Raw genomic sequence first — 24330 nt, 5'->3', positions numbered from 1 at the left:
AGGAGCTTTTCCGAGTATGCTGGTGATAATGTATGTCTGCTGCACGACTACACAGTCGCTCGACGACTGACGTCTGATCCCACGGCGGCGCTCGTGTTCAGTTCCGCTCACCTTGCTTTGGGGGAATTATTCGAGGTATATACAGTGAACAAATCTGAATAACATAGCAAGTCAAGTTTTATGTTCAGTAATTAAGCTTTAATTATTATCTTATTATTTTCAGGTGAAGATATTAGAGTGTAAACACTCATATGCTGGTAGCTTCCGTATTGGGATCACAGATATCAATATCTTGAATGCCCACGTGAACCGCAGCCTGCCACCCAGCGTCGCCTGCCTGCCTCACTTCACCGCGTACATTGATGGTAACATACAGTGGTTTTGATATTATTATTACTTTCTTCAAACTTCAATTTGGTTCAATTTTATTCACATTTTCTCGTTAATGATATTACAGCGTGGCATTATGATTACAGGGCGCTTCATGAAATACTCTTACCCGAATACCCGAAAGCAAGAGATATACTCGTTTGTCCCGTCGTTCGAGTGGCTGCGTCCCGGAGATAGAATCGGTCTCAAGAAAATCAACGACTCGCGCGTTATCGTCTTCTACAATTCTGAACCGCTCGACACTTGCTTCGAGAGAGTTCCCGACGTTAGTATTCGTGACGCAGGAGATACTAAAACTTTCATCCGTTTTGTCATAACCCAGGTGGCCGAGGGTTGAGTGGCAGTTTGAGCTCTAGAAATGATATAATACTTGACATTGTAATTGCTTTGTAGAACAACGTAGTTGCTGTTTTGAAATTGTAACCTCATTGAATCAATTTAATCACTTGTATCGTGTATTCAAATGTTTATTAGTATTAAATGTTAGAAGTCAAGTAAAAAAATAGAGGGGTGTAAAGGACCGTTTGTCCGAATGCCAACCTCACCTGCACGCGGTGCACCCTGCAAATACCAACGAGGCTGCTGGCGACCGAGGGTGGCGGTATACCCAGCCCGCGCACCTAGCCCCCGGACGATGCCGCACCATTCTGCGGCAGGATCCGAAGGCTAGCAGTGCAACGTTTGCAAGCCACATGCGATTACTGACATTCAACCTGGCCTGTGATACTAACCTACTCGCTCCACTAGGCACTTGTTTTCTTTTTGCCGTGCCTGCAAGTTCCGATAATGTGCAAATATCCGAGGGCTTTCCCAATGGACGATACTAGCCTCGTAATCAGGTTTCGGAAGGAAAATGGTCACCATATTTGTTTGATAGAGACATTTGTAAAACAAAGTCAAGAATGAAGATATACATGCGAAGGTACTTAAAATTTTATGATAAATGCATGTTTAGTTTAAAAAATAAATGTTCAGAGCTATCATTTTTATGATTATTTTATGCAAGGGACATTTTATTTAAATTTAGACGATTTACTACTAATTAGAGTTTCTTTAGACACGGCAAAAATAGAACATGTTGGCTAGTAAAAACATCATGGGAATAATGCGTTCTCTTGTTTTTGAATAGCTTAGGTTTATATTATGGTCGATCCAAATTAAATTCATTTGGTTTACTGTCCATAAAAGTAAAATGCTCATGGTTTTAATTTTACTTTTATGGTATCCAGCTTTTCCGACGGCTTTTGCTTTTTCTTCTTTTTACTAAACACTAATGCACGGTTACCTCACGGAGTGGTCTAACAATAATTAAATAAAGTTGAATAGGACAAAGTGTATCAGGCAATAACTTTATTATTATTGTATGATTTTAATATGTTGTAAAAATATGGATGACTCATGACATTTGAGATTACCTCGTGTATTTAACTAGGGAACGAATAATTACCATTGTGAGAATGGAAGTAAGCAAAGACAAATTGTTCTGCAACCAATTCGGCCATGACAATTTAAAAATACAATAGCTTGAAGTCGTTTGTGAATAATAATATATTCATATCTATTACTATATATACAAATATCTATATATTTGGTTGACTGGGTTTTTTCGGTGGTTTGTGATTGACTTGTTCGCTTGACTCCCAATGCTTTGGCGCTGAATAATGCTTTAAACGCTACCGCCGTGGGGTTATGCCATGATATTAAAATATTTCTTTTGGTATTTTGATGATAAAATAACAAAATTTCATGGTAACCCTCTGCATCCCTACGCTGAACTTCCGAAAAAGCTTATCAACATTTACTAAATGAAAGTCGACCCATGCGATTGTATACAAAATTATAATAATCGCCATTTTTATTGTGAAATAATTGGAATCAATTTTTTACCGGCTTCCCAAAAAAGAATGTTCTCATTTAAATATATAATTAACAGTAGAGTCGTAAATATTCAAGCTTATAGTATAGCAAAATTATATCCGCTCTGTAGCGGCACATGCAGGACATTCAGATTTAGTCTCATTCATTGCTTGCTTTGATTCAATTTTATCTACTACTTATTATTTTATTTTAATAGGTTAATACGTCTGATATAATAAAACCGTGTATTAATTTTAACTAAAAAAAATTAAAACAATAAGTTGTACCTAAGGCAGGTTAATTGCCATAATCTGCAATAGTAAATAGTAAATAACATATATGTACGGTACATTACTAGTACTCGTACTCCATACAAATTAGTACTAGCGTGCTGCGACGGCATCAATCAACTGCCAACGTTATATTGCACCCATTAAGGTCAAACTTACAATGTGGCATAATTTGACTAATTTGGACTGTGAGCCGACCTTCGTAGTAGTTCGCAGTTGGAATTAATCTAATTGTGAACTCATTATTACTTTGGATTAGCGTAGATTGTATTTGGTGGCTGAATTTGACAGGGGAAACTAGAATTTAGACCATGTTAAGTGGAGCGCGATCTTCGTGTATTAGGGACCTTTCTGTTGTATATTGTGATAGTAATTTGATGTGATAGACGTTAATTGCTCGGCTGCACCTCAAAACCTTGAAAGTTATGTAGATTTCAAGCTCTGCGAAACGTGATTTGTCAAAATTTTCAGACCATGTGTCTGTTTAAGGTACTTTTGAGGATGCCATATTTGTTTTTGAGGCCTTCGGCTTAGCCTGTCTCGTTGGTGGACCAAGAGGTTTGTGCTATAAACTTCACATGAAAAGATTTAAATTATAGCCTTACTACTTAGTGGAATACTACTTAGCGCCCACTATACTATAATCGCTATAATCTAAGAGGCTAACTCTGACAGCTACAATGAAGTAAGAGGTAAATATGATCGGTTGCTGTTTATCACCGATTTGTAAGTCATCTAGTTAAAATACATTATTGGTTAAAATACTTGAGTTTGTAATCATCGGATCAGAAAATACAATAATATCTCAAGAACTTCCAAAATAACTTGAGACTGCGTAGAGCATTGACGAATTAAGTACATCAAAACATAAAGATTTTCAAAATATCTAAACCATTATCTATCGTATCAAAGATCAATCATAATGTTGAAACTAAAAATATATGATTCGATTTATATAATTTTCATACTACAAGTATGCAAAATCTATTAAAATATGCATTTTTATAATATAAAGATAAATAGGATTCTTATAAATGATGTTCTATATGAAAGAGTAACGAAGTAATGAATTAATATTATGATTAATTTGACTTTTACATTTTTAACATGGACATTCCAGCACGTTCATATCAAGTTAAAGCGGCACGTAGTCAAGAGTTGACTACCTAGATTGTGTCGACTATAGTTACTTAGTGAAAACAATTGTTTTGTTACAAAATATTGCTTTGGGATTTTTGTATTATAATGGCCTTGATATATAATAGGATATATCACAGTCATAAGTACAGTCATGCCCTGAAATACCTAGTTAGGTTAGGTTAGGTTAGGTAGAAGATATGAAGAACATGTGCACCGCTACGACGACCATGGCGGTCTTTCTATTCATGTAAGTCGGGGTATAACTGTATGCAGATTTAATTTACTACTGAATTTGCTGGTTCGTTTCAGTAGTAAATAATATACTTATCCATTTTACGAACCGGCAATTTTTTATTTTTATTTAGGCTCTAAAACATAACTTCTAAAACAAGCCATTGTCAAGCTATTTCTGATCGCATATTGTGCTTGCAATGATCATGGAAATCGTGTCTCATTGTGAACAGAGCTTCTTTGAATGGCCAAGAAAATTATACGAAATATAAATAAGTATATTTACTGAGTAAGAATTTTAAAGAAATGGATTTTTGTGAAGTATGCTTAGCTGAAAAGCATTTATAAAGATGATTCAGTAAATGTAACTTTTTTATATTACGTATGTTGAGATTGTTCCAGTGCATAGCATCCTTACCTTTGTTATTCCTTGAACCAAATGCTCCTTCTGACCGTATCTCCTTCATATCATTACCGCTTCCAGCTTCTCACTGCTTTCTACTAACAACACACTCATTGAAAAATGACAATGTTCAATGCAATAGAATTAATGGGAATATACCTGTAGTCATGCGCTCGTATGTATGATTTTTTATATAGAAATGATAATGACAAAAATGAAATGAAATAATTTTTTCATAAAAAATAAGTCTATCTTTAAAAACAATATTGTTTTGGGGTGTAAAATCATTACCTACTATTAGATTAAACAGACATTACAAAAGTAAGACTTGTAATCTATTCACGCGAATTATTCAAAGGTATATTTCCCGTTAGTTCACACAACATTAAACTTTAGCGAGTATAATTAAACGTTATTTTTCTTTGTCGCTACAGAAAGTGTACGTGGTCATTGAATTGTATGGTCACGTCACCAAGATACAAGCAGTCTCCCAGGGCGTTCTCGGGGCTGGACTGAATCAAACAACGAGTAAGTATCGAACAATACATTTTATTTCGTGCCGACTTCCCTAACGCAAGTAAGGCGCTGTACTGAAGCAAACTGAATAATGTTCCCTTCCACGAACCCTTACTACAATTGCGGTTAATGGTTAATGTTTTACAAGTGATTGATACGGCAAGGTGAAGCGGCTAGCCTGCCATTACCGTCCTTCACTGAGCTTCATCAATGCTGTATCGATTGAACTGCATTTTGCCCTTAATGCCCCATGCATACTTAATAAGTTAACTGTTCAACTGTTGTTTACAAAGGGTTCGTGCAAGATCGTTGTGGTAAATTGTTCTTGCTGTATTACGTTCGATACGTTTCAATTATTAACGCTCGCTTTGTAGGACACAGCGATATAATACTGCTACACGACTGCGATCATGTCATGATGATTTATCTTTATATTACAACTTAGGTCTATATATGTTACAGCCATGTAAATCTGAGATTTTTACCACTGATCAATGTATACAATGATCAAATGACACTAAGAAATGTTGTGAAACGTAATATGCAACACATATCGAATGTTACATTGTTATATATTTGTTCTACTCAAAAAACATACATAAAACCTTACCATTAGTTGCATATAGGTATGGCAAAACTGAACTTTTGAGAAAATCTTAAAAATAAATGTATTTTCATCTTTTTACTTAATGACTTCTGATCTCGTTTTTACTCAGTCTTTACGTTTTTTACGTTTAAACGTTACCCCACACTAGCATTTTCTCCTGTGTTGTGGGTGCGTTTACAAACATACAAGTTCACATACACATGACACCCAGACCCGAAACAACAATTTGTGGATCACACAAAGAGTTGCTCCGTGCGGGAATCGAACCCGCTACCCGTTGCGCGGCAGCCAGTTGCTCAGCCACCGCACCAACCGTGCAGTCAAAGTCTTAATGGTCACAGTTCTGACTTAATATTACTCGTAATAGTATATTATTCAAACTAACGAAATAGTTAATGTATTGATGTTTGGAAACTGTTAATAATATTCAGATTTATTCTTTTGGCTGTGACAAATATTAATTTTACTGTTTAAGATTCAACCGTAGTACCATATAAATATGTTAACTAACTATAAGTTTCGAAACTGCGAAAGTCATGTCTAAGTCAGTATGAAATTTACGTGCATGATTTATTGGTTACAAGTAAATAACTGTGGTATAATCCCAATTGTGTTTGATTTTTAGTTCCTAACGACGGCGAGGACTTCTCGAAGCATATCGCGACGCCATTGAATTTAGGCCATTTAAGCAGTGACAATACAGACGAGGTCTTTGATATTCACGGATCGTTAGCGGGTGCCGGGTGCCCACTGGTGGGTATTCGGCCACGGACTTCTGATCGCACGTTTGACTCAGCTGACGATCCCGGTGAAGACACAACAAGCGACGATAGTGTTGGTGACGATCTAGCAGAGGACGAAGCGTCTGCCACTGAAGACGACATAATGGGTCGCAAGAACAAAGCTCCCATACTAAAGGGCAAGTACGCCAAGCTTGCTGCACAGGCTGCTCAAGCTGCTGCTGAAGCGCAAGCTGCTGCTCGGGCTGAGGCTAGAGCTGCCGCCCAGGCTCATGCTCATGGTAAAGGCAAAGGAAAAGGAAAGCGTGGGAAGACTTCCTCTCCCCCGAAGGAGGTGCCGGCTGCGTCAACTTCTGCTGAGCCGTCGACTCCTGGTGCTGTGGCAGATGTAGCTGCTCCTGTAACTGCCACATCCTGCTCTGGCTCTGGGTCGGGTTCAGGTGCTGAAGCCGAAGAAGGAGGCAACCAAGATGATGAGCCGCCCGCTGGTCCGTCCACTGAACCACCGTTTGATCTCTCGGAACCACTGTGTGATCCATCCGCCGAGCCAGTCCCCGAGCCAGTCCCCGAGCTCGAACCCGAGCCGAGTCCAAGCCGCAACAACCTGCCTTACACGTTCTTCAATATACACGGCGTCAACATCAAACTCTGCAGCTCAGGTAAATCTATTAACTATTTCCTTATATTTGGTTGAGAGATGGTAAGCGGCTGTAGACTGAGGAGTTTCTGGTTAAATTTTCAATTCAGAAAACAATTATTGAGACGTTCAGTACTCAAAGAATCTCTATACCAGCTCGACAATTTAAATTGGGCATTCCATCATTACGGGCGAAATGTGGTTATATTATAATGTGTAGTTATTACTTCTACTCTAAAAGGACGTATTTTTTTACAAAATGCATTTCGTTTCTTTCCAGATACTGTGGCAATGCGTTACCAAGGTTACAAAGAAGGCTTGGCAGTTGTTAGCCAGCCACTGCGCCGCGGACACAATTTTAGGGTAAGTTGCGTCGTTAATAAAGCGATATTTCCTTTTTTTGTGTAATATTTGTATAAAATCTAGGTGCCACTTATAATATCAACCAGTATTTAAAAATCTAGCGAAGTTACCTTGTATTTAATCATAATATATAATTTATAATTAGCGATTAAAAAGCGAATTGTATTATTTTCTGCCAATGCGATAATTCTAAATGCATTATGTATTTAGCAATGCTTTGCATAAAATAGACAAAATTGTTTTTGTATGTACTTAAGTTACTTAGTGAAAATAGTTAAAACACATGCACCTTTTAATTATAAAAGAACCTGAAGAAATATTCAATACTAGTGGACCCGACAGACGTTGTCCTGTCTACACGTTAAAAAGACATTGTCCAGCGGACAAAATTGTTGAAAAAATTGTGAATCTAAACCATTCTCAGAACCCCTTGAACACACACAAAAAATTTCATCATAATCGGTCCAGTCGTTTAAGAGAAGTTCAGTAACATACACACTTACAGAAGAATTATATATATAAAGATATATCATGATTTGTTTTTGGGAAAGCATAACAGTCTCGTCAGTCAGATATACCATATTGTACGATTAGGGAATCTAATCAATGCTTGGCAGTCCGGATTGCAACCACTCGACAATCATAGGTGGGCGAAAATGCTATTTCTACCAAGGTTCATGAATGAAACATTAAATAATATCTCAGTAATATTATGTTAACCTAATTAGTTGTTGGAGCAAAATTTGCTACATAAAGATTGGTTTATGGAACATAATTTAGTTTTTCACCATACTAAAATAAGTAGTTAGAATATAATAAAATTGACTACTTATACCAATTCGTGATTTCATAACATGCATTTATTTAACAGAGTACTCAACTAGAAGTCTTAAAACTGGACTTTAAAGTTTTTGTTTGTTAACGTGAGACCTCACAAATTGCTTGATGTACAGTTGATCAATGTAAAGAAACAACATAATTACTGGCGGACTAATTTGTACACAGGCCTATTGACTATTGAGTAATAATAATAACACTACAACATTAATTGAATCCGCAAATATTGGAATTACTTTCAGGAGACATAGTAGGCATAATAGACATAGGAGACAGGAGGCATAGACATTAAAATACAAATACCAAAAATCTCTCTATCTATCTGATTATTATAAATAAATTCCTTACTTTGCTTCTATGCTTGCAACCGTTTTGTGTTCACGAATATTTGACCCAATTCCTGAATTGTGCAAAATATAACAATGTTTTTTTAATTTCATAACATTCTGAACACACTAAGCGCACATCATCATAATAATATAATTGGCGAATTTTTACTCCTAGAAATTCACATTTGTACTCTCCTGTTTGTAATAAGTTATTTAATGTTCACATATTGCCATCAAATCTGTATACGATATTTATTTTGTTTCAGTTCCGTGTGGACAAGATGTGTGATGAATGGGTAGGCACCATATCCATTGGTGCAGTGGGCACGCTTCCATCCGAGCCTATCAGGAACGGCATCCCCATGGAGACACCCTGCTGGATGCTATCCAGCGAAATGATCAATGACAACGGGACATTCGTTAGTATTTTAAATATTCCTATTTTCCTATCAGCCGTCGAAGTGACGCTTTTATGGAGCAACTTGTAGGGGAGGTCATTGATGCGCTGGACCTTTCATATTATAATTGCAATAATATATTATAATTAATACTCTGCTACACCAATACACAAAAAAGGCAGCAGTGTGCGAGGCATGGCGACGAATAAAATTGTAAAGCCATTACACCTGACAAAACTTAATGATGTGCTATTGAAAATACATACTACGTCAATTAGCAGTCGAAAAGAGGTGATGGTGGCGGGTTCGATGCCCTCGTCGCGAGGCAAAAATGTTTATGTTTATATCTAATATCTAATAAATAATAATTACAAAATGCCTATAATTACAAATGGTGATAATTTATTTCGTTGGTTTGGAAGGCATGTAAAATCGTTCGACGCTTGATGTCTATTCGATGTGTCGGATTGCCATCCCATCAAAGATTGATCTAGGTTACCTATACAAGAATAATATACAGGGTGACTTTGAATTCGACGTATTCCTCTCGGGAGGTGATAGTACAACTAATTTCCTACAAAATTAGGCCTGAGGTCCTTGGTAGGAAAGTGGCTAGTTTCAGAGATATTCAACATTTTTGGTTTTGGTAAAAAATCTCGAATTGATTATAAAAACATCAATAAATAAAAAAATACTGGTTGGATTTTAGTAGTTTTAGTTTTAATCAGTTGCCAATATAATATCAGTTGTCATTTATAACTACTAATAATGGCAGAAATATCATTCGTTTTAAAATAGCAAGTAATTTCTTATCAAATTTTGTTTTGTATCACTAATTTGGTCAATAGAAAACCAGATTTATTAAAAAAAATATATGACAATAAGCATACAAACTATTTAGAAAAACTTCCTTGGTTTATTAGCTACCCAGAAACGTAAATATATTTACAATATTCTCAAAAATGAATGAAATAATTGATGATAAGTAGAGTGTAAAGAGGAAAGGCCAATTTCAAAAACTTGTTTGCAAAATTTTGTTCAAGGTGACCTCCCTTATGACGAATACATCACGCTTCCTTATCTCTATGACGGTCACTCTTGCACTGAATATGCGTCTTATTTCATCACTATGTTCACTACATGGCATGCATGATGACCAGAACCGTATTATCACCTCCCGAGAGGAATACGTCGAATTCAAAGTCACCCTGTATAATAACTGTGATATGCGGAAAACTAGACTAGTTAAAACTAACCTTTTTTTTAAACGTTGCCCCACATTAGGATTTTCTCCTGTGTCGTGGGTGCGTTTATAAACATACACATCACACCCAGACCCGAAACAACAAATTGTGGATCACACAAAGAATAGCTCCGTGCGGGAATCGAATCCACTACACGTTGCACGGCAGCCAGTTGCCCAGCCACCGCGCCAATAAACCGCAACCGTGCAGTCAACCTTTAAATGGTCCTTTTTTATAATGTCGCCATGAATACACCACTCCTACTCCTCCAACAGGTGTTGAAAGTGCCGACTTAAAGGCTACATATTTATCAAAAAAGGGACAGTAGCGCCCTCGGATAACTTGATTTATTTATACTTTAATCTGACTGCCTCGTTGGTCGAGTGGTCGGAAGTGCGACTGCCGAACAATGGGTCTCGGGTTCGATTCCCGGTTCGGGCAAAGTATAACTCTTAGGGTTAATTTCAATTTTTTGAAAAATTGTCGGTAATAGCACTGAGTCTGGAATTGTGTCCAGGATATGGCAATAGGCTCACCCCCTATTACATGGGACTTTAACCAAAATGGTGAAAAGTGGGTGTACATTGTATAGCGGCATTACGTGCCGCAATGTGCACCTCTGCCTACCCCTTCGGGGATAAAAGGCGTGAAGTTGTGAGTGTGTGTGTTTAATCTCGATTGTCTGTCAAGCGTAACAAACTTCTCTATTGTAGAGGAGACCCATAGTACAATAGTGTCATAGGCTGTGGATGTTGATCTTTATTATAATGTTACAGTACCACTCATTGATTGGGATGGTGTTAGAAGATCTGACGGAGCAGTCGGTCCTCACTCTGCACTTCCGCTTCACCAGTGAGCTGGTACTGCAGGTGAATGGGAAACTGATTGGCTGCATAGCTACCATTCCGCGCAGGTTCAGCCAGATATACCCGGCTGTCGACTTGTATGGCACGATTTGTCAGGTATGTACTACAAGATTGCGTATAACCTTTTAAAAGTAAAACAACACGTTGTTTGAATAAATCTCGAAAGTGGAAGTGATGACCTGAGCTCTATTCAACCGCTGTGATGGGCAATCGATAAAACTAGATATGAAAAGTGACCACGCAAAATGATAAAATGAAATTTGAATAAAGCAGAGATGAAAATGGTGTGTGTGTAGATGCAGGTGCTAGGCGACATACTCGCTTTGTACCAGTTATATCATGAGTACTTAGTGTGTGGGTGAGAATTATGGTTTAAAGTTTCTCAGAAAATTTCAAATTGTCGCTCACAGTCATATCTAAACTCATATTTGGAAAAAATGTGCACTGTGATTTATTTTGAAACTTGATATTGACTAACACTAGACAATAAAACATAGTAATTCATAAAAACCTTTGTATTTCAAGTTGATTTGTTGTTATTCCAGGTGTCGGTGTTACTGCATCCTTACGTTATTACAAGCGGAGCGTCGCTCGACTTGCCAGTCATCAGCGAATTTCAAGAAGAGACGTTTGATGGTCTGTCAGACGATGAAGCTGAAGCGGTAAGCGAAGGGCAAACGGAAAGAAAGCGTAAAAAGAAAGCCTACAGTCAAGACAATCTGATCAATGATGAAGATATGCATTGGGAGCCTCCGTACATGCCCGCCGGTCCCAGCCATGGGCTTAGCTTCACGCCCTACCGTGTGCCAACTCCTCTTCCTTACCGCACACCGAGTCCATATCCGAAAGCAGGAGCGAAGCCGTTAGAGAGCCCAGAGCCAATCCCTGTTGTTGTTATTAAGAAAAAGTATAAAAAGAGTAAAAACAAAGATGCTAGAGTTCGGGCCGTTCTAGCTGAAGCCCCAATGTACACAAGCCTTAATTTACCACTCTATCAAATTGCTGATAATAACGAGATGGTGAATCGCTGCATTAAAAAGAGCCACTCGACGCACAACTTTTCCATATCTAGCGATGACCAGGAGTCTTGTAGTTCTCTCCGGCACACGAGCAGTATGGGATCACAAGCTGACGATGACAGGGAACTACGCCGTCGCGGGGACATGTACCGGCCAGCTGTCGCTACATTCTTAGACACCAACATACGTCACAATGATCGTTACCCAGAAGTGAGTGATGTCGACAACTTGGACAATGAAATTGTGGACGCTCTTACTATGGAGACTGGGAACTTGCCCGATCTGACTGAAGAACAGTCTTCGTCCTTTGAAAATTCGCGTCGTGATGATTATTGGGCAGATGCTTTGCCGGTGGAGTACATGCGCTACCTCAATCGCATCATGTGCTTGGATCAAGACGGGGCCGCTTGTCAGAGCCTGGAGTCTGAGTGGGAAGCTTCTGGGCAAGGTTGCGAGCACCTCCATCTCGTGCTCAAGTACTGGAACCATCTTGTGGTGCCGCACCCGGAACTGCGCCAAGCAGTGTCCTGGGGACAGGTGCGCTGCTACTGTGCCAACTGCTTTCCTGATGATAGATCACCATTCGCTGGTAAGCTAATATACCAAATTCAATTACCTAATATGAAATGTTAACTGTTGCGGGTAGCTCTGGTCTGATATTAATATTGTATCATTATTCATATTTTTCATTTGACAGTGAGTAGGCAGAAGAGTTCTCAGATAAACCTGAAACTTTTTACATGCAATTTTCAAACCATCTGTTAAGCGTGGAGATTGTGCCAAACCTTTCTTATATATAGAAACCGAATGGTCCTACTGTAGACCGTCATTTGCCGTTAATGTTATTACGATACAACAAACAACGAAGACTGTTTATAGTTTAAAATAATGAAATGATTGCAGGCTGGGTCCGTATCGAACGTATTGACGGCGTTGGCGCGGCGCAGCGTGGATTCTGGCACGTGGTGCGGCACACACTGTCCGCTGCGCAAGCCGACGGCATGGACCGCGGGCCCGTGCGCCGGCCCAGGGGACTGTACTCTGAACCCGTTTGCACGCTACCGTTCCATGACGTGTAAGCTATTCTATATTTTTTTTTAAATACATAAATCTATTATATAAAAATAAGTCGGGTTTTCCTTCCTGACGCTATAACTCCAGTATGCACGAACCGATTTGCACGGTTTTGCATTCGTTGGAAAGGTCTCGGGCTCCGTGAGGTTTATAGAAAAGAAAATTCAGGAAAAAATTAAGAGAAAAGCAGGAAAACAGGGAAAATCATTGGTGGCGAAACGGAGTTCGCCGAGTTTGCTAGTCTATAATAATATAAAAATATGTCGGGTTTTCCTTCCTGACGCTATAACTCCAGAACGCACGAACCGATTTCCACGGTTTTGCATTCGTTGGAATGAAAGGAAGAGAAAAGCAGGAAACCAGGGAAAATCGTTAGTGGCGAAACGGAGTTCACCGGGTTAGCTAGTTAGGTATATCCAGATTCCGGGATATCGGGAATTTAAGATAATTGAAAATCTGTAGATATATACCTGTTCCCGACACAGAAATCTCTATGGTAACATGTTGACACGCTGCCACACACTGAGTACTGAGTAATTGAGCTCTGACTATCTATTTGTTAGCATGTATACTATGTGTTACATCTTTAATATGTCACCTTATTTCTCATGATTTTGATACACATCGTAAACCGCAGAAAGAGAAAGGTAAACATATAATTGATACTGCTACACCTTGTGCGCTGTAGCATGGTGCGGCTGACAGATGCCTGTATGACGTTGACATCTCTCTTTAGGGATGGACATTAGAGAAATCTTTTTTTTATCGCTATCGATACTCGCAGCATACATTTAATTCTCTTTAATTTTTTTATTAAATGTGTGTGTTATTTTATTGTGCAGTGTAACTACGTGTATATACTTGTCAAAATTAATATTTTATGACCGAGCCCTGAGGTGTTTCAGAGTTTCAGTTTTACAGAACCGTGAAGAATATAAGTGTATATTAGTTTGTATATGTTACTAAAGCAACCACGATCTTTCAGATTAAGTAACTCTACGCATTATCAAAGGCGCCGGAAATGTCTACTACATATTTGTGCTCAGATAAAGTCACTGTGGTTCGGGCAGAGCGAGCCGCGTCTACAGTAGATTTACCCACATGATTAAAAGTTTTTTAAGAGTGATAATTGAACGACGCACGATTTTCGTTTTTTATTCTAAAAAAACATCGACTACCTATCCATCGTAGCAGTACATCCCATCACTAAACACGACTATGGCTTTACATCTATATTATGTGCTTCCAGATGGATGGACGATGAGGGAAAGCCGCATCACAGCTTGCTGTGTATAGAGATTGATATCGAGTAAGTCAACTTTTCTATCACTTTATCGAAATAGTCACTGACTTAGGAGTGGGAATAGTGGGGGTGGCAAAAAAATTATTCTACTATGCAATATAGTTTCTTCATTCATATTTTTATTCATGCTATATAGTTACGATAACTAATAAATTCAAGTAATGTCAGGAAAGATAGAAAATAATGAAAAAGAATTTCGTGCCGATCACGTAAACTACGTGCATAATTTTTTACACTTGCCAGTCACACTTCTTTTCTCGTTATTACTAATGAAACTGTAGGCATTCGACATTCCATTAAAATACTATTTAACATTATTTTCTAACTACAGTAGAGATTAATGTTCAAACCTTCTCCGTGCAGAGAACACGTAGACTCTTGAACAAGTAACATCTAGCTTGGCATAAAAATTGCCGTAAATAGTAAATTTTTGAGATAATCGCGTGTGATCGGTATAAAGTGAATGTTAAATACTCAACGCATCAGCGACCGTGAGGGCAAATTTGGAACTCAACAGGATCAGGAATAAAGAGCCAGCCTCCTGGTACTCAACAGTATAACCCAAAAAGGTCAGTGTAATCACCTCGTTCCGGCGAAACTGAACATTGGTATAGCTGCATTACAACCAGCAGGCACTACTAAGAGTAAAGAGACAATCAGTTCGTTCCCTAAACAAACATCAAAACAAATACCATATGTTACGTAAACAACATCAATAAATTATAAATTCGCTGCATCACCAAACGCACGAACGTGACCTTCATTCAGGCACGCGCCGTCAGCACGTTTGTCTTATACATCAACAATGTATCACAATTGACTATCGTAAAACTGCTGACACAACAAATTCCATTGCACATTAGAATTGCGGTACTAAGGGCTAAATATCCCGGAGGACACAGTAGAACATACAGTGGCGGTATGCCCTGCGTGGGCTGAGCACCGCCAAGTCCTCAGGGATGTGGTCGGCGACGGCGACCTCTCGTGCCCGGCACTGGTTCAGGCCATGGTGCGGAGCGAGAGGGACTGGGATGCCGTCTCCTCCTTCTGCGAAGCAGTCATGCTGGCTAAGGAGGAGGCGGGGCGCGTGAGAGAACAAACCTCCTCACGCCCCAGCCGTCGCGAGAGACACTCTGGGCGACGGGGATCGCGCGACGATCTCCGGCCACCGTAAGTACGGGCCTGCGGACGGCGAGCAAGGGTAGCTCACCGCCCGAACAGAACCAGACCCGTGCGTGCGGCGCGTCGCGTTCCGCGCGCGCCTCAAAGAGCCATCAGACCACCACAGATAGGGCCCAGTAGGGCTGATGCCTGATCCGGAGCTGCGGACTACCTAGCGGGTTTACCGGGGTTCCGGCTCGAAAAGTAGGAAAAGGAACGAGGTGGTTTTTAGTCAGTAAGAGTCTGACACTCCCTCTCGCCTCGCCCAAGGCGGGAGAAGTCATTGGATGATTTTCCCCCCTCAAACAAAAAAAAGGGCTAAATATCCGACATTGACAATGACCGTAAAACTGATCGTCAACAACTGGGAAAGACAACGTCTATTGGCCCCATGCGAGAAGGAGTGGACTTCACACCGAACGAACTGAACATCAGGACCAAACACACCAGTGGTCTACACACGCCGGGCCGTGGACACTACATAACCACATAATTATTATATTATTAACTATTAACATTACTAACAATAATCCCTAGAAAATAAACTTACCTAAACTATATAATACTACATTGCAACAAAGCAAACATTTTGTTAGCCTAAAAACCGCGCACACATTTTTACTTCTTTCTTATAATTACTTTAATAAACTAACAATGTCTACCCCTCGCAGCACACGCGGTAAGTGCTCAGCAGCCATCAGTGAGTCTGTATGGCACATTATTCTCGCCAAAACCAGCTTAGAAATTCAAAAAGATACAAATCTGGACCCCTTCTACCTGAGTGTCATTCTAGCAGATGAAGTCAAAAGACCGCACTTCCTGGACTAGATAGACACCATCTTTAGCAGGGCGACTGAAAAAACAGCACATTAAAAACAGACACCAAACAGCCAAGAGTCAACCAAATACGAAACCCCTCGTGCCACTGAGCCGATTATAATCAATAATAGGCAAATACTCCTACTACAAAAATAAATTCATTATTTCATTTCGAAATATTTAAAAACGATGACTTTGTTTGTTTTCTAATGTTACAATAATTATAAATTCTAAAATTTGTGTGTATGTTTGTTACACAATCAAGTAAAAATGGCTGAAGGGATCGGAATAAAATTTAGAACAGGGGTAGATTATGATCTGGAATAACACATAGGTTTTTTATCTAACGGCAACACGGGCAAAGCCGCTTGCAGAAGCTATTAGTAATATAAATGGGAAATAAGATACAAGCGTATATCTGGAAATACCTCAAATGTCTTTATTTTATAAGTATTTTTTTTTGCCAGCATTGTATCTAATTCTCATTTTTTGTCTCTCTCTATTTTCAGGGGCTCGAACGACGAAAACGATCGTCTGCTGGCGTTTTTGATCTACTTGCGGCCACAATTAACTTTTCCTGATGACTACTCAGAATAAGCGTCTTTGCATAATTGTACTCTAACATGTCATCCTATGTATTCTTTGAATGCACCGTGAATGTACTTATAATAGAGGTAAACATATTCTATCATGTCCGAGATACAGGGGTACACATCACGGTGCGATTTTTTCAAATTGATATTGAATATGTTATATATTATGGGACGCAAGAGGTTGTCGTTTAAGTATTATTAATAGTATTTTATTGTAGACCTGTGCCGTTTGAAAGGCATTTTCGTTACAGTGTTTTTTGATCTTCAGGTTGAGTGTATGGAGTACTATACCTTGTGCGCTGTAGCATGGTGCGGCTGACAGATGCCTGTATGACATTGACGTCTCTCTTTAGGGATGGACATTAGAAAAATCTTTTTTTATCGCTATCGATACTCGCAGCATACATTTAATTCTCTTTAATTTTTTTATTAAATGTGTGTGTTATTTAGTTGTGCAGTGTAACTACGTGTATATACTTGTCAAAATAAATATTTTATGACCGAGCCCTGAGGTGTTTTAGACTTTCAGTTTTACAGAACTGTGAAGAATATATGTGTATATTAGTTTGTATATGTTACTAAAGCAACCACGATCTTTCACATTATGTACCACCACGCATTATCAAAGGCGCCGGAAATATCTACTACATATTTGTGCTCAGATAAAGTCACTGTGGTTCGGACAGAGAGAGCCGTGTCTACAGTAGATTTACCCACATAATTATACTTCAGCCGTTCAGAGAATGCGTTCCTGACACCTATCAGTTAGTCACGAGTAGTGATGGGCACAACATAACACTGAGTTCGTTACCGTTCCTCCAAAATGAACCGCCGCATTATTTTAAGATTATTTTCGTTTTAAATTCGGCGGAATCATTTAAAATTTATATTTTAGTTATTTAAGTGGAGATCAAAAATATATAATAAAATTGTTATTGTGTGTTGTAAATTCATATTATAAAATTATTCTTTGTTACAAAGTTACAATCTGTATTTCTATGCAATAAAGTAAGTACATTGAATTGAATGTGCGTACAGAATATTAATCAGACTCCGATCCGATCCGATCCGATTCCTGTATAAGAACAGATTACGATACTTGCCTGTTTTTTTTAGCACAGCACTACAAAATATAAAGCGCTGACATAACCTTGTAATAGCGCAGTATAGATTTAGAAAAATATTGTTTACCAAGTTATTTGACACTCAGTTTGGCACAAAATTATAACATTCATTTAAAATACTAAGGCATAATTTTTAAATCGCAGCAATTTTCAAGAGTGATACGAAACGTTACTGAATCTGTCAGCCGCACCATGTTACAGCGCACAAGGTATAAAAGTAATCATGATAGAGTGGTCGTTTAAATGTCACCGAAACTGAAATAAAGTCGTAGTTTAATTTTAATAAATTCTAAATAAATTTTATGTTAATTATTGAATAAATCTCATGCAATTAAATATATTAATATTTTACAACGTGACATTTAGGGGCCATTACTCAATTTATTACCGATTAGTCATGGACCTAAGTGAAGGGAATGTGTGAATGTGAAGGATCGTTGAGTGTGGCGCGAATCAGCTTTCCACTTACTAGTATTATGACCCGTTTCACATACTCCTTATAGCCACTACGTACCACTACCTATCGGGAACTTGTATGGGAGTAGTGAAACTGGCCTTTAGTGTAACAGAGGAGCGTGTGTTATTGTGGTGCTCGTAGGCGATAGGACTAGCCGCTTATGCTATGGATAGATAGAAACTGTTTGCTCGCTAATGTTGACGGTAAGATGGCTTTGTGAGCGAAGCATTGAGGTTATACATGATACGGTGATCGTAATTCAGTATACATCTGTCTAATGGCACTGTTGTTCACTTTGTACTACATACATAATGATGAATAATCAAAATAAAGTCAATTTTAAGTAACGTTCATAAGTTACACACTTAGACCGCTTTCTTACCATCGTATCTTGTATAAACTCCTTGCACCGGTTACGTGCGGAGCTCGGTAGGTAAGAGCGAGAGCTGTTGTGAGAAATTTGAAATTGTAACGAGAACAAAGTTCTAAAAGTATTGTTGGTAGATATGACAATAAATTTGCTAACACCCATTTTTATGACTGATTCATAATAAAGTTGTTGGGGAGGCTTTTGCGATCAATTTCAATTAAAATATTTAGTGCGGTGTAACTGCAATTTCAACAGTTGGTTCAACATTTGAACTGTACTGGCGTGGCGCGTGGTTCAGTGAACGGGGTGTGAAGTCTATGTGCACTGTAGGATCAAAAGACACTGTACACTTTACTACTAGTCACTTTATATTGTACTCCACAGTCTAATTGATATAATAGCAGCCTTAAGCACACTTTTGTGATCTCAGATACTCTTACATTTTGTTATATTTTATTTGCGCAATATTACTTTACGTTTATGGAAGTATTGGTTTAGTTCAGTTTAGATTGTAATCTGTTGTAAGGATGCATTCACAGTAGAGTTAGGAAGCGATGGGAACACATTAGCTTTCGGTGCTGTTTATAGACGAGTGACGTATGTATCGATGTGTGATAGTGAAGCGATGAGACTGACCAACTGTGGCTGAACCCTTATTTTACTATGTTCCGAGCAGTCAGCACGATTCTTTGTAAACAGTATGTTATGTACTGTTACAAATATTATTTTATTGTATTTGGAAATGCTTTAAAGATCTTTTACATTTAAAGTACGATATTTATTTTATTTTGCAGCTACAATGCAGCTATTTTAAGATAATACTATTATATGTCTACGTATTCATAGAAGATAGAGGCGACTATTCGCACAATCGTTTAATGTAATGATGACATTTTAAACTTTGAGTAGCGGTATACATTATCCGATAGATGTTAGTATATATGTCATAGTGCTGTCGATGCATGTGGAAAGTGCATGTTACATATATAATGATACTGAATGTTGGTTTAATTGTCGGAAACAATACATGTGTAGAATTCATTGAAAATGTGAAAATTTCTGTGTGTAAAATGGTGAAATAAATGATTATCATAATCTAAAAGTTTGTTTTGATTGGAATGCAATGTTACTGTGTAACGTAATCGTTACAGATCATCCATTTTGATAGATATTAGACACGAAAGAGTCAGGAGAGATATCAATATTTTTTTAATGTGTTAATAGATCCTTCGCTGTATTTTTTCTAAACTCGTACTTTTATAAATAAAACCCCCCTTAGAGATATGTATACGGATCGTCAGACAGGATTCATAAGACCTAGCTTGAAGTGAGCCCATCGTCGAATATTGAAGCTGTCAAAGTATAGATGACGATTAATTAATAAAAGTAAGCTAGAGGCTCAAAATACCAACTCGTAAAGGATAGTTGACTTTTTCGAAATTTCTTGGCGCTTCTCATAATTATTATGTAACTTAATGGTTCCTGTACAATTAATTATATACATACTAACTACAATAGGAGGGAATTATTTCCGAACAACTGATTGTTTTAAATGAAAAACGGTGATTGATAAAAATGATCTTATATTGATTTTTAATGATTTACAACAATGATTGTATCCAAAAACGCTACTAACTAGGGACTTAAGTTTAAATTAAATTATCACTGTTCGTTTCTTAATCACGGTTAAGTGAGATTCGATACAGCATTAGTACATTAATACACTAACAGCCGCAGTAATAGTTCCTACAGATAATAATACAATTGTTTAGTAATATAATATTATTATTAATAAAAATCGAATGGTTTCTGTTCGGTTGCCTGTGACTGCGGCTACAATAAATATGAAAGACTAAATAGTAACAATTCAATTCTTATGTTACCTACAAGCAGGCTTCAAGTAAATAAAAATAAGTGTCAGCTTGCGGTGTAACAAGATAGTATTTGTACACGAAGTAGATAATGATACCCGTCAAATATCTAATGTTCTGTGCTCAGTCTAAAGTCTCACCGAATTCTAATTGTATCGTGAATCGTAGCAAGTGATTGAAGAGTATAAAACTATCTAAACACAATTCAGCTAATCTATTTACAAGTTTAACAACATCGAAATATCAGGTGACATCTAAACATTGAACGTAACACCTTGAAACTTGCACTCACCCGGGGGTAAGTGTAGGTTGCGGTGTAGGGACATCGACCTAACACTGTCGAGCTACAGATACGTAAGTACTAGACAATCAAATCGTTTAGATAAATAGTGACCAAAATACTTCTAATAATTCGCATGTACGTTTAAAATGTTCTTAGGATTAAGTACAGAATTTATCCGTGTGTATCGAATGTTCAGCGTGTGGTCGTTTGGGATAGCTCGTCAGGTAGGCGTGGCGTGTCTGCCATGCACCGGGGCACACGGCAGCATTCGTGAGGCGGGCGGGGCGGTAGAGGCACTACCACACTTTGCATTTGTTGATGGGGTTCATCGGTGATCCGGCGGGGCATTTGAAGTCCTGGGCGAATTCCTCCATGTTGGAGAAGGGGCCGACGACACGGAAGCGTCCGGGCGCGTGGAATCCGGTCGTGATGCGCAGCTTGATCGCTTCGTTCCGGTATACCGAGCACCAGGTGTTGGCCGCACTCAGCCAGAACAGCTGCAAGCAAGCAATACTTATCTAACCGGTGTTGCGGAGCATGATATCCGTGACTGGCTTTTAGGTAACAATGTTACAATTAATTAGGCAAAAGTATTTTGAAGATTGATTTAAAGTTGCACATCATTTGCAACGGTGACGTCATAACGCGGTAACAGGTTGCATCTGTAATTTATTGCAAGTTGCAATTTGATGTTTCAACAGTTTTTTACCTGTTTGGGAGTGTATTTCTCAAGTCCGGGTAGACGAGCCTCGTCTCCGTGTCGCTGGGTCCAGGCCTGGTACGCGTAGTAAGCCTCCTTGATACCGCCATTGTCCGCAATGTTCTCGCCCTGGGTGTTTACTCCGTTTAACTGAAACAACGCGGAATGCAATTAAATTGATGAACATGATTTAAGAATATAAATCAATAAAATAATTTTATTGGAATATGTTTATGTCAGGTCATAAAATAATGTAATTACATATCACAATAAGTACCGAGTTTTATCACGTTTCTTGAGGCATACCTACATAAGAATCGTGATGTACCTGGCTAGGTAAAGACATACCTGCATAGTATGTATTTTATAAAATTTTATAGATTGTTCATCTCGACACCAGCAATTTATACTGCGCTAACTCAAAAAGCGTACTTTACAGTAGAGGCGTTTAAAGGGAAAAACGTGATAACTTTTACATTAATTAAGATACTTTTTTGAAATTTGGTATGCTTAATATTTAATTTATTCATTGTAATATCTCATATTTATATTTCCTTAATTATTTATATTTTTTGATTTAGCGCAAGTTAGCCGTATATAAACGTAATTCATCAAAAAAATGTTACATCCTATACACGTCTAACTAATGTTAGCGTAGTGTAGTACGGGACGTCGTAGTGCATGATCAATCATCTGATGCATATTTCAATATTTTATAAAGAACATGTACTTACTTACAAAAAGAATAGTCAACGTACCATTAATAAATTAATTAATACGTTAACAAATAAGTATTTACTTTGTAAAAGTCGCTAAGTCGTTCATTTTACAAACGAACAATTATACACACGAACGCACTAAACTACGCTAACTATGAGTTAGTGCAGTGTTGCACGGATTTTGACCAAAGTGATCCGCGCGCACACTCCGCTAATAATAGTTGGCGTAATATAAATCGAGTAATTTCAAAAAATACCTTTACTTAGCGTTTTATAAGATTTGTAATTTTCTTATTTTTGCATATTTCTTCTCAATTTTTTTATGACGTATGTAAACACACATTTTAAGCAACTTGGCATAAAAAAAGTTTTTTCCAAATTTCGAGTTAGCGTAGTATAAATTGCTGGTGTCGATCTGGCAATTTTACCTTGAGTCCTACTTCGGCCACGGTATAGTTGGAATACTGGTCGATGATGCACTTGGCTTTCTCCAGGTACTTCTGCTTGGTCATCTCTTGCCACCAGTCCACCAAGTTGCCATTTCTGTCAAATTGACGACCCTGAAAGAAGAAGCCAGTTTAGTCAGTGTAAAACAATGTATCAATAATAAGGAGAAATGTAAACATTGTTATTATCGCTACTAGTGTAACTGTTGTGAGTTATTGTGATGTAAACAATTAGGTACCTATTTTCAAACTGAGACATAACGCACATAATAATATGTAGACACACATATAGGTAGTAGAATGACTAGTGCGTGTACGGAAACTAAGACTGAACAAATACAAAATTATTGTTTACTATTACACAGATTCATAGTGAGTATAAGATAAGTACTAGAGTCTTGATACTTGCCTGATCGTCGAATCCGTGAGTGATCTCATGACCGATGACGAAACCAATGGCGCCGTAGTTCATGTATGCGGGACGTTTCGCTGAGAAGAACGCACCTTGCAGGATACCGGCAGGGAACTCTACAACATTCATTTAGTTTTTACTATCAACGTTGGTATCAGTATAGAAAGACTTACCTAACTTTCTATTCAGATCAAACTATGTATCATTGTTTGCACAAAGAATATGTAGTCATAACATGATTACGCAGGTATGCAGGTGCTTGCAGACAATTAGAATTCCTTTATGTTTAAGGAAAACATAATTAGAAGTTTTACAATCTAAAGGGCTACTTACGAATACTGTTTTCAATGGAAGAGTAGAATGCATTGACGATGGCGGGACGGCCGTGGGTCACCCAGTCGGTCTTGTTGACTGGCTCCCGCAGCTTGCCAAACAAGTATTCGGTACCAAACAGTGTCAGGTTCAGTACGGACTCCATCAGCTTGTCCGAAGACATTTCCAACTAAAAAATGGTGATTGCAGTTAATTTTCATTCTAAGCATGCGTCTTTGAATCGATTTTATCGATTAATTCACGTGTAGAATTATGCAATTTGTAACAACAACGAAAGTACGTAGGAACGTTATTATACGGTGTAGGTAGTTTTTTTTTTTTTTTTTTTATTGTTAAATGGGACGACGTTTGGCCGCTATCTCACCTGATGGTAAGTGATGATGTGGCCTACGATGGAGCACGTCTAGTAGTTATGAAACACCATGTAGTTTCCTACGTTATAACTGGTAATGGGTAATTTCACAGAAATATTAAAGTTATTTTACTCTTGGCATGTAGTGTTCGTTGGTATTTCGGTTTGTCTCTTTAACTAGGAGTTTTATAAGACTAAGTTTGTAAGGTAACTTACTCCATCGTAGAATTTCGCCAATTTGTCATTGTCCAACATCTCACTGGGGTAGGCAATGTGTGATGCCATGGAGTCGGCTTTCTCCAACGCAGCCTGACGGGTCTTCTCGTCCATCCAGTCGACTTCGTTCAGGGTCTTACGGAACTGTTGCCTGAGGTAAACACACGTTGCATCTTAGCTTTTGTTTATCACACTCAGTTAAAATATTCAGTATCTAGAACGATACGTGT

The 24330-nt window shown here is 38.2% G+C and overlaps 2 protein-coding genes across 8 annotated transcripts in view; one reads left to right on the top strand and one right to left on the bottom strand.

Annotated features, from left to right (window-relative positions):
• The window catches only part of LOC118262876 (neuralized-like protein 4), a 37104-nt gene extending 17234 nt beyond the window's left edge, over nucleotides 1-19870 (top strand). For all 3 annotated transcript variants that reach the window (XM_050704481.1, XM_035574526.2, XM_035574534.2), the window contains 12 exons: nucleotides 3-135; nucleotides 224-365; nucleotides 477-655; nucleotides 4746-4839; nucleotides 6060-6833; nucleotides 7092-7174; nucleotides 8607-8759; nucleotides 10759-10944; nucleotides 11394-12456; nucleotides 12771-12942; nucleotides 14191-14250; nucleotides 16734-19870. In XM_050704481.1, the coding sequence (XP_050560438.1) occupies nucleotides 3-135; nucleotides 224-365; nucleotides 477-655; nucleotides 4746-4839; nucleotides 6060-6833; nucleotides 7092-7174; nucleotides 8607-8759; nucleotides 10759-10944; nucleotides 11394-12456; nucleotides 12771-12942; nucleotides 14191-14250; nucleotides 16734-16821 (3127 nt within the window). In that variant the 3' untranslated portion in view covers nucleotides 16822-19870. The remainder of the gene's footprint in view (nucleotides 1-2; nucleotides 136-223; nucleotides 366-476; nucleotides 656-4745; nucleotides 4840-6059; nucleotides 6834-7091; nucleotides 7175-8606; nucleotides 8760-10758; nucleotides 10945-11393; nucleotides 12457-12770; nucleotides 12943-14190; nucleotides 14251-16733) is intronic.
• Nucleotides 19871-20334: 464 nt separating this feature from the next.
• LOC118262896 (neprilysin-2) overlaps nucleotides 20335-24330 on the bottom strand; it is a 56823-nt gene continuing 52827 nt past the window's right edge. For all 5 annotated transcript variants that reach the window (XM_035574599.2, XM_035574581.2, XM_035574571.2 and 2 more), the window contains exons 12-17: nucleotides 24101-24251; nucleotides 23533-23701; nucleotides 23197-23315; nucleotides 22770-22901; nucleotides 21632-21772; nucleotides 20335-21419 (exon numbers count right to left, since the gene is read on the bottom strand). In XM_035574599.2, coding sequence (XP_035430492.1) covers nucleotides 21219-21419; nucleotides 21632-21772; nucleotides 22770-22901; nucleotides 23197-23315; nucleotides 23533-23701; nucleotides 24101-24251 — 913 coding nt within the window. In that variant the 3' untranslated portion in view covers nucleotides 20335-21218. The remainder of the gene's footprint in view (nucleotides 21420-21631; nucleotides 21773-22769; nucleotides 22902-23196; nucleotides 23316-23532; nucleotides 23702-24100; nucleotides 24252-24330) is intronic.

The sequence above is a fragment of the Spodoptera frugiperda genome, chromosome 25, assembly GCF_023101765.2.
Source record: "Spodoptera frugiperda isolate SF20-4 chromosome 25, AGI-APGP_CSIRO_Sfru_2.0, whole genome shotgun sequence".
Taxonomy (NCBI): Eukaryota; Metazoa; Arthropoda; class Insecta; order Lepidoptera; family Noctuidae; genus Spodoptera; species Spodoptera frugiperda.
The sequence above is the reverse complement of the archived record's forward strand: the minus strand, read 5'-3'. Positions and strand labels throughout refer to the sequence as shown.